Source organism: Macrosteles quadrilineatus, unplaced genomic scaffold, assembly GCF_028750875.1.
Source record: "Macrosteles quadrilineatus isolate MER2022 unplaced genomic scaffold, UCM_ALF_1.0 Scaffold_1__1_contigs__length_201487025, whole genome shotgun sequence".
Lineage (NCBI taxonomy): Eukaryota > Metazoa > Arthropoda > Insecta > Hemiptera > Cicadellidae > Macrosteles > Macrosteles quadrilineatus.
In genome coordinates, this window is record NW_026542594.1 from 104,697,747 (window position 1) to 104,715,282 (window position 17,536).

The 17,536-nt window shown below is 34.9% G+C and overlaps 1 protein-coding gene across 2 annotated transcripts in view; it reads right to left on the reverse strand.

The window, feature by feature from the left end:
* Positions 1–2,152: 2,152 nt before the first annotated feature.
* Positions 2,153–17,536, reverse strand: part of LOC129004020 (polymerase delta-interacting protein 3-like) — a 54,804-nt gene continuing 39,420 nt past the window's right edge. For both annotated transcript variants that reach the window (XM_054432429.1, XM_054432512.1), the window contains exons 5-8: positions 17,314–17,387; positions 7,881–8,049; positions 4,853–5,040; positions 2,153–2,443 (exon numbers count right to left, since the gene is read on the reverse strand). In XM_054432429.1, coding sequence (XP_054288404.1) covers positions 2,329–2,443; positions 4,853–5,040; positions 7,881–8,049; positions 17,314–17,387 — 546 coding nt within the window. In that variant the 3' untranslated portion in view covers positions 2,153–2,328. The remainder of the gene's footprint in view (positions 2,444–4,852; positions 5,041–7,880; positions 8,050–17,313; positions 17,388–17,536) is intronic.

The following is a 17,536-nucleotide window of genomic DNA, read 5'->3' on the forward strand; positions in this document are numbered from 1 at the left end:
ACCTCTGAGGACACTACAAAATGGCTGTCAATGGCACAAATCCCCTTCAAAGGTGCTACCTCCAGATATTAATTATAGCTCAGCACTCTGGCCAGAAGTGAACGCAAACTTGACTAATGAAAACACTTGATATTTTACAGAGCATTGTAGGTTACTCAGCATACGTTATATACAATTTTGAACATTTTGGGAAAACATTTGTAATTTTAAGTTTTTCTCAATTTACAGACTATATTTATTTGCACACATAAATTAACACAATATTTTGTAAATAGGTATTAATTATAAACCAATGTAGCCTATTTCTATTATATGATCGAATATTATTTACATATTATACTGAAGTGCTATAACTGTAGTTAATCATATAAAAAGTTTTTTTTATGTTAAGTACCTAAAAAGTAATGATTTTTCCAGCTTTCATGAACCATTTTTCCATTGTTACTGTCTATAGTTTAATAAGGTTAATTTAACATTTCTTAGCTTGTTACGCCTCTGTTACACAAACAGCCAGTCAAACTAACTTAGATGAGTATGTTTATGCAGCACAAAAGAACAACATGTATTTAGAGGCCCTGTCTCTATTGGATGACATGTTGTTTCTAATGCATGGAGTTAACTAGCAATAAAGTAACCCTCATACTAAAGAGAGTACAACTTTATTATTCAATGTTTACCCCTCTTTAAAATTAACTACAAAACTAAGTTACACAAACTAACAAACAGAAGGTATTTCTAGATAAAAACATTGTAAGACTATTAACAGCAGATTATAAAACCAGTGCCTTAGATTTTTATGTACTTCACAGGTATTTCTGAAATAGCATAGTTTGTAATTACCAGAACAGAGGTTCCTAGACAAGAGGTTGGCACTACTGATTTAAATTAAACAAATTATTTGACCAAATAAAATCCAAATAGTAATTAAATTAACCATCATCATCTTTTTACCTCAACTTGTAAAATCATTCATACAGGGTTGTGCACAATAAAGATAACCAAAATGTAAAAAAAAGGGTAATGACTCTTGGGAATGGTTCAAATTATTTCCACCATTGAAAGAGTTGAGTGAAAGTTATAAAAAAAAATAAATTGATCTAAAAATAAATAAAAACAGATCGATTTAATATGGTCAGCAATTAATTCCCTTACTCTCCTTAATGTGATAATGCATGAACGGAAACATAAGCATAAAATGAATAAATCCCTTATTGTATTTTAAGACCTGGCAAAAGCTGTCAATTCAGTTGATGAAGCAAACCTTATTTCTATTTGTGAATTGAAATTAAATGTAAATTAGTGGGAGAGAGATAGTTTGGATATATAGTTGTCTTTAATGTAGGAAAACGTTCTTAATATCTGTGGAGTATCAATGGAGGAGTTTGAATTTACTCAGGTTGTGAAATAAGGAGGACCTATATCGTCCATTGTATATATCAATAGACTATGCAAAATAACTCGACTACCCTTTGTGACCTGAAAGGTGTAAGATTCAAATTTATATTTCAAAACCCTTCAGTAATTTAAATTCTATGGTCATCCTAAAGTTTTACCAAATCTCATTTACAAAATGGTTGAAAAAAATGTATTACAAATGGAAAAATATGAAGAACAAACAGTGAAATGGGTTTTACCTCTGGGTTCAGTCCTGGATTTAAATTATATAATCCCTTTATGCTTTATTTCATCCAGCCCTCATAATCCGGTAGAAATTTCATCCAGTTCAGGGACCATCCAACTCCACATCTCATGATGTCAAAAATATAAAATAAGGACGTCTAAAATTTCAAATTGAATTTACTGATGACACCACTTTCTGTAATGCTGGTAATAACTGATTGAGTTGATAATACAATTTTTCCAGACAATGTTGGCTGCATCAAGGAATTCTCACATTGATAGATAATCCACAAAGAACCAACCTTATTTATTGTTATTTTAAGGACCTACTATCCTAACCTTTTGTTATCTATTCGTTCAAAGTTGTGCTGCAGTCTTTTTGGATGGAATACAATAAATATTTAATAGACAACAATAAACTCTTGTTGGTAAAAAAAACCCATCTTATAAAAGGGTTAATATAGTGAACAATCGATCCGACTGCATACATTGCAGTGTATGAAGAAGGACACTAAGAAAACATTATAACTAGTTAATGATCCAACACAGCTTTTATTTTGAATTGTTGAACGTACTTTCTTTTGCAAGACTCTGTAGATTAACTTAGGTATAGGTTAAGTGTTTATAAACTTACCAAAATACAAAATTAACACTGTACATGATACAAAATAGTCTATAATCTGATACAGGATCAGCTGAAGAGATCGATCACTTGTGTGTAAACAAAGCCTTGTGAATGGCATTCAGATCGGGGACAACGGTAGATCTGCTACTGTGAGGGAACTTTGATGCAGCTGGCATGTTGCTAGATCTCATAAGACCACTGGAAACACAAAATGCAGTCATAATATTTTGAAGAACTAAAGTAAGTGAAATTTCCTAAACTGCTTAATGTAAAAACAAAAAGTGTTCACTTGCAAATATAATTTACAATGAGCAAGTAGTAATATTATATAAAAAATTACCAATTTTAAATATTAAACAAATATTTCATTAAAATTTTAGTAGGTAGGCCTTTTCAAAATATTATCCCTTGTTTTAATATTTGTGATAACTTGCCAAAAGTTGTTAAAACTTGGCCATGTTTGTGTATTTAACTTATGAATTAATACTTAAATTTATTTTATGTAATCCAAAACTTTCATAGAAAATTTAGAATCACAATTAACAATAACAGTTACTCAAGTAATTCAGGACTAAAAAAAAACTATAATCAGTTTGATTTTGTAAAATTTGTGACAGCAAAATAAAAAATCTAAACAGAGAAAAACATGTTTTTAACCCGACCCCAATGGTTGGCTTGGAACTCTACCTTTACTAGCATATAAGTCAAAAATCCTTAATCCGTTTTTATTGAATTTCCCATAGAGGGAATAAGCTATTACTCATGGTAAGACCTGGTCCCGGGACCAATTTACTTTTTCCTTTTGAGGTCCCTAGAGGCCAAAAACACCATCCGTTCAAATGTAAATGTGTGTGTCCGTTAGCACGATAACTAAAACAAAAATATCCGATTTTGATGAAATTTGGTATAAACGTGTAAACCTACATTTATTCGAACGAGTTCGCAAACCAGCATAATCTGACCATGGGAACGGGGATTTATAGGTGGTAAAATGGGTTTTCCCCATTTTTGACCCTAAAAACATAAAATTTTGGAATATCTTTCCCAACCATTTTGTAGAGCTTAAAAAAAGAAATAATTTAGTATATTGAAGCATTGTTGTATGCCTAATGGTTAAAGGGAAAATTCAAAAAAGTATAAATTTAAAATTCCCATGATATTCTTATGGAGAAAATGAAAACTATTGTAGTTTACTTGTTTATGGATATATGTTGATAAAATTTGGCAAATTTATTTATTTCGTACTATACTATTTGACGTTTGGTCAAAAAACACTTGTTACCTTCCCCGTAGCAGCAAACCTAAGCACTCGTAAAATATAATGCTATTTAAATTGGGAATAAATATGTCTTATTTATGGTTAATTTGAGTAAAAATGTAATCAGACAAGTGGAGTGGGGGTATTTATCTGTATTTCAGCATTATTTATATAGTATGTTTCATGATCTTGCCAGCTGCTTCACTCGTGTTTATATGCTCAAATGAGTGTCAAAGATCATTGAATGTTAGTTTAATTACGGTATACGTTGTGTAAAAAAAAAGGAAAAAAATACCAGTAAAAAGTCTGTGAACCAGTTTTGTATGTGATCTGGAAATTTACATTTTTAAATAATTACCGCCTACAGGCATAGACTAGCCAACACAAGGAGACTTCTCATCCCATTGTAAATTTTGAAGCACGTTTTTCGTGTCTAGTTCATGTACGTGACACATGGGCGTTAGTGTCGACGAAACTTTGTTTCTATTATTTTAGGGTTAATTTCTTGATTTGTGCTTTACTGTTTGGTTATATAACTAGGGGACAAGTTATTGTTTATGATTAGATCGTATTATTTGGTTAAACGAGGTTTTAAATGGCTGTAATAACGGGAAACAAATTGTAAACAAAAAACGACCTCTACATAAACCGTACAGAACTAACAATAAAATTGGCTTCAGCTGTTCCATAAGGATGAGAAATCTACTAAGGGAGTATGTTTTATCTATGCTACAGGTCATCACAGTTGAGAATCTATTTTTTTATCAGCGTTTTGACCATATTGCCAACAGGTTCATCCCCTGTTGGCACTAAATTAACCGTAGTGCTTTTCTTTTTGATTTTTGTTGTTAAATGTTCATTTACCTTTAATTTGGTGGTTATTTAATGTTTTTAGATGGGTTTACAAATAAATTGGCTAGTTATAATGTTTCATTGCTGCATAAATATTTTCTTTACTTGAAAAACACCTTATTTACCTCAGACAGGGGTTAGTGTAGTATAACCAATCTATTCAGAAAATTTGGTAAATCTAAAAAAAAATTGTATTGGTAACGAGAATAGATTTTTCAGGTATCAGTATTGGTATCAATAATCGATAAATTTTGGTATTGACACATCATTGATCTAGTGATATAATTTTTTTTAAATTTCAATAGCTTCTTATTAAGATACTACACTAACAATGGAACAGATTAAAGTCTAATATTATTTGATTATTTCTTTAAGAGTTACAATTGTTGGTTTTAGAACCTAATTTTGTTATTGTTTCTTAGCAGCACGTTTTTGCGGTTATCTTGTTCCAAAACCCACATTAAGGCGTAATATTACTGTATTATGCCTATACAAACCTAGAAGAAGGTGACGAGGAGGGGCGAGTGTTGACCAATAAGCACTTCATTGGCTGCCCATCCAGCTGTCTGTTGTGATAAGCTTCAACCGCTTTCTTGGCATCTTTCTGGTACTTGTATATCACCTCAGCTGTGCCGGCCCGAACCAGACGTGAAGTAAGTAGTGGACCGATGTCTTCAAACAATTCCTAAATATACAATTTTTTTTACCTTAAGAGATGATAGATGTACTTTATCTTATTTTCATATCTATACTACAATACAAGTAACGTTTTCGCACAATGATTTCAAAAACGGCTCCTATGATTTCCTCTAAATTGTTGGAAATATCTTGGTTTTAGGTTAAAAACAATATCCATGGTGACCTTTGTTATGGGAAAATTTATTTTTTTGTTAGAAACTTTGAATGAAATTTTAATATTTTAAACATTGGTCTAATCAAAATGAAAACTAAACAACTTAATTCAATTATTGGCAATGAGATTGAAAGAGGTGTGGCTAGTACTACACCATATTCAGAGGGCTGTGGACAGAGAGAGAATGACCAGGTATCCTGTCTGTTGGGAAAGCTACTTTTAAAATGTAGCTAGCTACAACTACTGCTACATTTCCAAAAAAGTAGCTTAGCTACAGCTACAGCTACAGTTCCGAAAATGTAGCTAGCTACAACTACAGCTACAATGAAATGTAGCTACAGCTACAATTTTAGCTACTTTTCCAAAGACGTTACTTTTTTTCCACACACATTAGGTAAATGTAAAATTAATTGCAACTACATTTTTATCGAACAAACATTTAAACAAAAAATGTCAGTATTGCATCTAACATTACTTGGAAAACAAATTATTCCAAGATTGTATTGGCATTATAAACTTAACATTACAAAAACAGAACCAAATAGTTGGGTGCCCCTTCATATTTAGTACTTATTTTTAAATATTGCATTATTTTTAAGCATCTTATATGTAAATTTCATTAAGTTCAAAGGACATACAACCAAACTATATTTTAAAAGCTCATTGTATTTCTTTAATATAGATTCATTTATATATGTCTTATATCAACAACTAAGACCAATAAAACTGTAAAACGATTATTTAAAATACTTTTTTGTGTTACAGAGCCTAGCCTACTGAAATTGGAGTTTTTTGCCTTTCTTTATTTTTAATGTTAAAAACGACATTGCTATAACTTTTAACCATAGTGATAAGTTACTTGTTCTATGAATAACACTTTTCTATGTCAAGAAATCGTCTTTTATTGTCATTATGCATAGGGCAAATTGTGCTTCAACTTAGTTGGTGCAGAAAACAGTATTCAGCAACTTATCCTGAAATCGGCTTTTAATTTATACATGTTGAAAATTGTAAAGTAAAAATAACATGTAGGCCTACTTGGCTATGTAACAAGTTGGCTACAGTAGGCTTGTTCTTGCAAGGACTAAAAAGATATATTCCTAATAATTGAACTTGGAACTTTGTATTCGTCTTAAACCATAGCATAGCCTAGGAATAGTCCTAGATACAAGAGCTGTTCTAGCAGGAGCAAACTATGCTATTTTTTCAATGTAAGTTTCATGTTATATGGAGATTTTTTCGTTACAATTATCATGTAGTCTAGGCATATCTTAAATCTCATCAGGTAATTTCCTCTTTGTTAATTTAGTAAACATTTGAAAAATATTCGTAATCTAACCAAGGAAGGGCTTGTGATGATGAACCACAATCAACAGCTGAATCAAAGGTTGATATACCAGCTTTCTCATTATTTTAAGGCTTAGTGTTGGTGTCCATTAAAACCCAAGTTGAAACACTATCTATAATAAAGAAACTAAATTGATTACTAATTTCCCTGCCAACCACTGGCAAGCATTCAATAGCTTCTCTTGTCACTGGTAATGTTTAAACATCGTCTGCATCTAGCAATTTTATTTTATCTGACAGTAATCATAGAGTAGTAAATTGGAAATGAGAGCCAAAAATTCGGATAACACTCATTTAATGGCTTCCATGTCCACACAATGTTGTAATAGGGAATGAAACGGCTGCAACCAGCTGTATGAAGCCAAGAAAGTAGGCCTAATTTTTTTGAAAATCTCAGTTTGATATTGAAAGAGATTGTTTTACGTAAGGTTGAGGTTATGATAAAAATCACTATCTCAAACAATGTTAATGTAGCGAGAAAAGTAGCTAAAATTCCGCTACAACTACTTTAAAAATGTAGCTAATGCTACAAAATCTTAAAAGTAGCGTAGCTACAGCTAACGCTACAAAAAAAGTAGCGCGCTACTGTAGCGTCGCTACTTGTAGCGTGCTACTTCCCAACACTGCCTCTCTGTGGCGAACGATAAGCGAATGCGATAAGGTAGACAATAGACATGAATAAAAACGATGATGTTACATGGTCTGAAGATAAAGTGGACTTGGGTTCTGTGGCTTTGGGCGTTTGGCATTACCTAGTTATGAGATAAAATAAATGTTCTGTATTGTTAATTGTCTACATATTTAATATAAAGTGAATAGTTCTTTTTTCCTCCTAAATACTAAAATTTACATACAATAGTCATGAAGACATTATGATGAATACTCATTACAACACAAAATCTATGTCTAAATCTAACGCTGATATTCTACTGGCAACCAGCCATCATACAAAAACCTCACATAGGTCTATTTTATTGTTTAGCAATATATAATAACTTTATTATTGTTGTTTAAAGAAGTTTTGTAGAAATTTCCATCAGTATTTATTGAAACTCCAAATTTGACCTGCAATAATCCCTGTAACAATGTAAACCTACCATCAGCAATCATAAAGCGTAAACGAAGAAAATGGATATTGGTGTAGATTAAGCTCAGATATAAGTGAGTGGTAATTTTATGTACTCCAAACCACAAATGATCGAGAAACCAAAAACCAATAAAATAAAAATCAAACTAAATCTGACCTGATAAAAATTGCAACTGACACATTATTCAAGATATTCAATTCAGATAAATATAGGCACTTATTGAGTGTAAAATAAAACCTTGATGTCCTCATGAGTAACGCTTGAATGCAGGTTAGATACAACAATGCGGTATCCCAGGGCTTGTGGTGGAGGTGACGGGGAGGGGGGACGCTGCAGACGAGGTGGTGTATCTAGACGAGCTCTCATCTCCAGACTCATCCGACGAGGTTCTGTGCGTTGTGAATTCCTGGAAAGTAACAACGATAAAATAAAACCATTGGGTAATCAATGGGTACAACCAAAATAAAAAAAAACCCTGGATGATTGGTTTTTAATTTAAGAGCTTTTTACTTTAGAGTTGCCTGCTTTGAGAGAATTGCACAAATAGTTGTTACCATACTTTATGAGGCTTGTTTTCTTAAATTTTGTACATTTAACACAATTATGAAAGCATTGTTTTCAAGCAAGTGTTCTACATTCAACCATCTCAAAACATTGCCAGAAGCAGTTGTTCATGCGCTTCAGGCGTTTATTGCTCTTTTTCATTTTCTACAAATATCAGGCAGTTTTTGACAATGCATTCTGAAATTTTCCTTAATATGACACTCTTAGGTAAATTAGGTATTTTTTTGTAAAACAAAAGTGCAAAAAAAATTTTATCCTTCTTGGGCAATTATATACCCCAAGTCGTTGCCAACACAACAATCGATACAACAAGTCTGTGGATAGATGGCACAAGCTGATAAGTCATGATTTGTAAGCTTTTCAGGACGGAAATGCTGAACAGCTTCATAAATAGCAAGGAGTTCTCTGTAGTATGCAGGCCAGATGCACTGTTTGGGTGATAGTTTCTTGGAGAAAAACCCTAGAGGTTGCCAAGCGTCATCGACAAACTGTTGGAGGCAGGCACCTACACTTACTCCAGAGGCTTAAATGAAGAGAAGAGACCAAGAGGAGCATCAGGTTTAGGATGAAACAATAGTGTTGCTGTTGATAAGCTAGCCTTGCATGCTTGGCTTCTTCTGTCTCTGGAGTCCATGACACAGGGAGGGAACCTTTTGAATCAGCGTCACTAAGTAAGGAGTGCAGAGGTGCTTGAAATTCAGCGGCCTTAGGCAGAAACCTACGACAAAAGTTCATAATTCCCAAGATTTTGCGAAGACCACGCATCGTCTGAGGTAACTGATAGTCTTGTAGAGTAGTGACTCTCTCCTGAGGTGGACGTGTTCCAGAAGATGAGACTAAATAACCTAGAAATTTAACTTCTGGTACACCAATTACACATTTAGATGGATCATGAATGGAAATTCAAATAACCCAAATGGAGTGGTGATTGCTGTTTTTTGGATGTCAACTTCGTGGACGGGAATTTGGTGGTAAGCCTTGGTCAAATCAATGGCAGAGAAATGTATACAGCCTGCTAAATTGAACGAGAAATCCTGAATATGTGGTACACGGTATCTGTCAGGAACAGTACGAGCTTTTAAAGTGCGGTAATCACCGCAAGGACGCCATCCATTTTCTCCTTTAGGGACCATGTGCAAAGGCGAGGACCAGGGGCTTTCAGAGGGTCGAGCAATACCAAGCTTAACCATCTCCTCAAATTCTTTTTGGATATCTTTCAATTTTTGAAGATGTAGCCTAAACAACGTGGTCGACAGTGAACAGGATGACCAGATGTCACATTTATATGATGAACTGTTTTATGTTTTACAGCACGAGGTAAGCCTGGAGGACGAATAATATCAGGGAATTCAGCAAAAACTTCTGCCAATGGCGAGGAGAAAGATAGAACTTTAATACTAGTTTGATTGTTGTTAGAAACTATTCCCTCGGCATTCAATCCCGTTTTCTTGTCAACCAAACATTTCATCTTGCAATCGGGTAATAAGTAGTGTGAAAGGAAGTCTAAACCTAATATAGGTATTAAAACATCCGCTACCAGTGGACTCCAAGGGAATTTACGTCTATGGCCTAAATTAAGGGTGAGAGGCATGGTACCATAAGTCTTTATTTCCCTGTTGTTGGCAGCACTTAGTGAATAGCTAGTAGGAAAACGTTTATATTTGACTAGCTGTAACCCGCGGGCTTTGCCCCGTTTAACTTCTTAATTTTCAAGATTATCTCGTTCGCATGGCTCAATCACGTCCTGGTTGAAGTTTGTTCGCTACGCTCACTCACCTTTAGGTTGGAGCTCGTTCGCTACGCTCACTCACCTTTGGGTTGGAGCTCGTTCGCTGCGCTCACTTGCCTTCAGGTTAGCTCGTTCGCTACGCTAACTCGCCTCCAGGTTGAACTTCGTTCGCTACGCTCACTCACCTTTTGGTTGCAAATTAGCTGTTGTCATAAATGTAAAAGAAATAATAGTGCTGCACCCTGTTGGTAATCCTTGTAACTTTAATGCTATTGAACATCATAGAACAGAACCAACTTGTTAATTGAAACAGCTGTTAAGATTCAATAATTCCATTTCTCATAAGGTTAACATGGGAAACTCCAGAGCCACTGGGGCTGAGCCCGAAAGGATTTTTGAAATAAGAATATGCCTATATGTTAATCGGGAATGTGAGCTATCATCATGCCAAATTTCAGCCCAATCCGACCAGTATTTTTCGCGTTCACTTGTCACAAACATACATCCATACATCCATCCATACATCCAAACTTTCTCATTTATAATATTAGTAGGATAAGGCGCTCAGGAAAACACGACACATCAGACCCGGTGTCGATAAGGAACCTAGTTCGTGAATTTCTGTCCATCACAAAGAGACGGCCGCCAGCATTTGAACAATCCGTTGCGGCCTCTACGGATTGTTGCTGAGGTTTCCCTGAAAAGAGCATGGAGAAAGACAATTGGTAGCATTGTTTTTGAATTTTCTATGGTACCAGCACCAGTTCTTAGAGGGATTAGCAGGGTTGTCAGCAGGATCTATAAACGAAATTCACGCATTTTTCCCGGCTAAAAAGTACGGAATTCCTGGCGTCTATTATACTTATAAGAACGGCACGACACAAGTTACACTTATCAGTAAATTAAAAAAAAGCAAGCCAAATTGCCCAAGGGACTACGTAAGCCCCGACCGATGAAACGGTGAACACTTCGTGACACATAATTAATTAGTGACGCACTGATGGTCGGGCGGGTAAGGGGTAGCGCGGTGGGTCATTATGGGTGCCATTTTGATAACATCCACTCATAATACTATATTTGGCTAATAATTTGTTCAGAATTATCAGAGGTTATAAACTCTATTACCTTAAACATTAATTGATCAAGCTAGTACAGTAGACTACTGTCGGGGAAATAAATTAGTGCACTCGAGATTGAGCCTAAATATCTCTGAGACGAATTATCCGATTTTGTTGAAACAAAAATTAAATATAAGCTGGTTTAAATACATTTTACGTGGCAACAACTAAACATTGGTGTTATTTCTTGTGTCACGACAAACACGATGGTATTTTGAACGAAATTGTTAGAGTCTTATTAACGATGTTAGCATACGTTTTAAAAATTAACAGCAGCATAAAAACTATTGTGAGTAAAAAATTTAAAATGCATGGAAATGTTAACAATAAACCTACCAATAAGCCATAAAAATTTCAGAAAGATTGGCTCAGTGGTTTGTTTACAATTAAATTTTAAACTTCAGTGTTAGTGCAGAGATTCAAAAACCGGTACATTTTAGGATTTTTCAACTATATAACTTTTTCTGGTTAACGGAAATTTTTTTAATTGTTACCACGTAAAGTGTATTTAAACCAGCTTATATTTAATTTTTGATTCAACAAAATCAGATAATTAATCTCAGAGATATTTAGGCTCAAACTTGAGTGCACATATTTATTTCCCCGACAGTAGTCATTTGATCAGTTTCAAACTCAAATAAAGGCCACTCTTCTTACTTGTGTGTAATAATTGTTTAATAATGCTTATAAAAGGTTACTATAAAGTTGTATTACAGAGCATTCAATTCGAAACAAGCTGCACATCGATCGAAACGCGTGCCAATCAATGATGGATTATGAAAAGAAGTTGCTGAGGTTTGTGCCGATGTCAAGGTCAATTGACAAGAAGTAAACAAATGCCGGACATTTTGCGAACGGCTAGTAGACAGTAGTACACAACAGCTGCGCGGTTAAGCCGAAACACGGTAGAGTTACTTTAATAAAAGTTTGTGCACAAATACGTTAAAATGTTACAAACTATTTTCAAATTATTATAACCTAAAAAAAAAACCAATAAGATAAGATAAAAATATAAACTTGATGCTATTCGAAGTCAATGGTAAAGGTAGGTCCTAACCTCACATTGCGCACAGCTATCTCAAAAGGCAGAGTTTAACGAGACAAATAATAACTTGTGTTGATTGTCTTAAATTTACCCATGTCCGAATGATGTATGTAAAAACAAATTCAATTATAATTACAGATTTTGGTAAATAATAAAGACAACACATACGTTAAACATATACGTTTATTAGGTAGTTCTTAAAATCCATTAACTCTTAAAATTCACTCGGCACACATTGAAAATTGAGGTTGAAAATTAACATAGTTAAACATTTTGCAGAATAAACTTATACATGTAAGTTTGCAAAACAAAATAAATTTATGTCGGTTTAGTTATAACAAAAATAAAACTTAGATATGAACAAACAAATGACAATAATATATTTTGATAAACAACATTAGTTACATTAGGCCTACTAGAGACAGTATTTACATACGATACAGACTTTGTTTTCTTGTTTGGTATGCGTCATTACAAAGAAACGTAATATGTTCATCAGTTTTCTTGCAAATTATTTGCAATGCCATGCCAATACCAGCTGTCCTCTCGACATTCCTACAGTAGGCCTACATAGCTATGATGATAAAATTCTGCCTTTGTTTACATTGATATCAAAGACACATACCAGAAGTTACAGTACATAGTTATGACATCATTCTGCCCTTGTTTATATTGATATGCAAAAACACATACCAGAAGTTACAGTACATAGCTATGACATCACTCTCCCCTTGTTTATATTGATATGCATTAAACATGCCAGAAGTTAAGACAGTCCATCTCCCCTTACACGACTTACATTCCAGGGAATGCCTAATCCATACCAACATGCCTAGCCTCTCCACATTCCTACAGTATATAACTATGACTCAACTCCTGACCTTGTTTTTTTAAATTTGTTAGTCTTGTGTGAGATATAATTATAATAATTGAATAAGAATAAAAACGGCTTTAAGACGTTTTCAGGCTTCCTGAGCACCGGCTGGATTGCCGTTCAATGTTAGGAAGATTTGTAGTTTTTGGAATGGGTTGGAAAAATAACTTGTAGGCCTACTACTACACATTTATTTTAAAGGCTTTTTGGCTATAATCGCTGAAAATAGGTACTGTATCACCAGATAATATCAGAATCAAATAAATCTTAACACTAAGTTGGATGGAAGTCAGTTGCAGTTCAGCACAATGTAGTCTGCTTCCGTCGGCTTCCCGCGTAGGCCTATTCATGGTGGTAGGTAGTGTACATCCAACTTACCTTCTACTTCTTCCGAACCATCGCCACTCGCCAGTAAACCGTAAATTTTGGTTTACTATAAAATCAATCAAGAAAGTATTGCAAAACGGTTTATAACTATTAAAATTACTTGAAAAAAACTGTAATAACGTTATCAATAAAATTCACGGAATAATACGATTTTCACGCATATTTCCCGGTTTTTCACGGCTGTTAAAATTCACGCATAATTCCAATTTTCCCGGAATTCCCGGCCGCTGACAACCCTGGATTAGGCTCGTTTCCTGATCTACCACAAAACTGGGAACGCCTGTGTATCTTTTTTTTTCTTTTTTTTTTGCCCGTCCACATAGACTAAGCGCCCAGTGAGCCGGTACGGTACAAAGGTGAACTGTACTGATAAAATTTTATCGGCAGTGACCAGGATTCAAACCCACGACATCGCTGCCTTGGGCCCGAAGTCCGCGACGCTACCGACTGAGCCACCGACTCACTAATAACCTCATAACCTCACTAATAATCTCGTACTCTGGTTTCTGATAATGCTTGAACTTGTTTAGAGAGGGTTTCTATTTCGTTTAAAGAAAGAAGCGTTACCTGAAGAGACTTCACAAATACCAGGTGTTTAAGGAATATCAGCTGTGGAGTGTTTGAGTAAATTAATGAAAAATTAAGAGAGAAAAAATAAAAGTCATGTTTTCAAGAAGAACAGAAAGGAATAATGTTTATTTATATAATACAATGGATTATCTTTAAATCATCAGCTGTTTTTTTGTAATTTAAAAATTCTAAACAGGCTAAAGAAAAATTTTAGATAAAAGAACTGAACATCAGCCACCTCCATGATCTTATCAGCCAGTTTGGCCAGTTTGTCCAAGGAGAGCTCAAGTTGCGTAGTCAATATGGCTTGTGAGGAGGGAGTCGTCTGAGCCACAGTTGACGTAGCATGTTGTCTTGAAGAGGAGTCGAGCCCGCAAGAGACCTATGATGACTCAAAAACTGGGAAGGCTTGCGGTCTCCAAGGTCCTCTTCACTCAGCAGCCGCCGCACACGTTGCTCTTTGGATGCAGAAAGGCGTTCAATCAGTTTCTTTTTTAGATGTCCGTATTTGTCGCCTAGAGGAGGGTTCGTTATGATGTCTTCGACTTCAGCAGCATTTCGCATTTCTTGTGTCCAATTGCGAGACCACGTACAAAAGGAACTGCAATTAACCTTGGCCAAATAAGGGTTAGAACCAATTTTTAAAAGCAGCACTTTAATGTAGCTGCTTAATTAAAAGTTAAACTCTTCAAAGAAAATAACAGTCTTTAGATAATGGTTTTAGTCGGGGTCACCATTTTGGTCGTGGTTGTTTGATATTCAAATAAACTTACAACCAATTAAGAATGGGATAAAAATCATTTATTGAAGAGTTACAATTTGTGTACCTTTTCTTTAGAAAAACAATAACTAGAATAACCATAATGCGTTGCTATGACAACGTAACATCAGCTGACGCTACATGTGCTCCTAACTAAATTGACTTTTCATGACAAATCTCGGTTTCTTTGTTGAAAAAAAAAAACTACAACTGAAGTTAACAACCAACCCATTAATACTGCAAAATAATTATATTTCACACATACAGTAGACCCCCTCTTAACCGACCCTAATGGGACCGGACCTAGGTCGGTTAACTCAAAAGGTCGGTTAAAACAGGCAATCCCTAAAATCATAACATAATGAAGTGCTATTCATTGGGATATATATAATTATTATTTTGAAGTCATACTTTCATTACTGTATTTATAAAATAAACTACTCTTATCACCTTTTTCATGTTGATAGAAAAGTCACAAATAAACACAAAACAGTTAAGTTAAATAAGCCTACTTTCAGTGGAATATATTATAGTTCTATGCAAGACTCAATAAAAATTCCTAATTTAATAACTTTAGTACTGTAATGTATTAATTGATGCTTTCCAAATCCACCGTAATACAGTACAGAACCTTTTGTCGAAATTAAAAATACAAGCAACCATTTTGTTAAGACAGGATGTTTATTTAAATAGCCCCTCACTGGAGACTCGAGGCACAAAAACTATCTTGACCTTGGAGTTGTTAACCCTCCTTCCCTGCCCTCCCTACAAGTTGTGTTGTTTGTTTACTCCAGCGATAAGATAATCAGTTCTCAAAATCGTAACGCACTTTACGATGTTATAAATTTGCCGCACAGATAACAAATCAGATCAGATGTGCTCGCGCTACAAATAATGATGACAAACTAACAATTTGCTATATTTTTGTGATCAATACAAAATAACTTATTCATAGTCATATCCTGTGGAGATAAGCGTATGGTTCAGTTCTCATCGCCCAGCATGGGAGCGGAAATGCCGAGATTCCTAGAAAGCGGCGGTTAAACCAAACTGCTCTCAAAGCAAGGTCGGTTAAAACAAACTGTATTATTTTACGATCGAAGGCGGATAATCCGATTATCGGTTAATACGAGGTCGGTTAAGAGGGGGTCTACTGTATTACCATTTTTATGACAGTGAATGCTGTGAGGTACCAAATTTTAAGGGGGGTAAAAACGTATTGCTAGTCAACAAACACCATAACTTACCCGATTTTTATCTACAACAACCTACTCCTAGGCCTATGTGATGGCCATAGCTTGGGCTATGGGCCAAAGAACGTAGGCCTACTTTTAACAACAGTGAAGTACACAAACACACCCACAACTACATATTTATTCATATTAGCACTCCACTTTACCAAATAAAGTTTACCGACCGATTTTACGAATATTTATCACCGACGACGACGACATAACCTAAAACTGGTGTTTGTTGATTGACGATGACAGACGATAACTAGACCGAATCCCCGATCATCTGTTGGCTAGTTTCCAAAATCGCCACCGCAGCGCTTAAGCCGCGGCCGAGGAAATCAGGATTTGAGCCGGACAAGAATTATTCGCTGTTCGACCGTCGACTCGTTCACGTGAAGCCCGTTATTGATTCAGGTTAGCTAAGTTTTTAGACTTTCTTATGTTCATCTAAATTTTCTTTTAACATACGCATACTTGTCTTCTACTTATTTTTACCCGTTCAAGTTCGATTTTAATTTTCTAAATTTTAATAACTTAGTTTTCGCCGGTTGAGTTTTGACCCGCCAGTTCCTGCTTGCCAGTGACTAGCGGTGGCCGTAAGTGTTGCATTCGTTTAATTTTTATTCGTTATTAAATCTATAGTTTATTTGTTTCGCCGTTCAGATTTTATATCTCGTTTTCACCGTTTTAATACCCCGAGACTTGTCGTGTGAGTTCTAAACCCCGTCTTTGGCGGGTGAAAGAATCAAGTCTTGGGAGCAGGCTGAGTTGAATAATCAGCTACGAAAATTAATATTAAATTTATTTTAAACCTATCACGATAAATTATCCGTTCATTTATATTAATTAGGCCCCGACGACTCTGTAGGAATTATTTTACCTTATATTCGATATTAGATCGATTACCAACGTCTTAAACTAATTAGTCTCATTTTAATACGAGTATTTACATCACATTGGCTAAGATTGAATACTCGTTGGCCCTACAGAGTCATTCTAAAAGTTAGGCAAAATTCTCCAAAACACTTTTACAAAGGCTGGGATGATATAGCTCCAACTGGGCGTCTGCAGGATTTCCTGAGCGCTTCTAGAGCTCTGAGCCTTCGATTAAATTTAAATAAATTGATCAGTCAAAGCCGTGACAACTTCGTATCGACCCCTGGATTTTTCTCAGCTCCTTCTGAGAACTCCGGGGAAGAAATTTGAGTGTGGCCGGTTCTAGGGTAGGCGTAGCCTGACTTAGGTGAATACTAGTTTATTCCCCCCCTAGAATTTTGCGTCACAATGCGTTAGAAAGAATCCACTGTTTCAATATCAACTTACAAAAAAGAGAGACTTGGATTAAATCATTCAAAATAAAATATATCTCCAATTAAATAAATAAATACCTAGACGGTTCGATTTCCCTCATCATTGGATGTTCGTATGTGCTCATCATATAGTTCTGGTTAGGGATATATTCCTGAAATAAGGCAGAGAAAAATGTTAATTTTGAAATATTTTGCTAAATCTAAATAGAAAACAGGTTTAATGAAAATTTGAATCATGGTCTTAGTACATTTACACACACAATGAAACATTTCAAAATTCAGAAGATGATTTCAACTATAA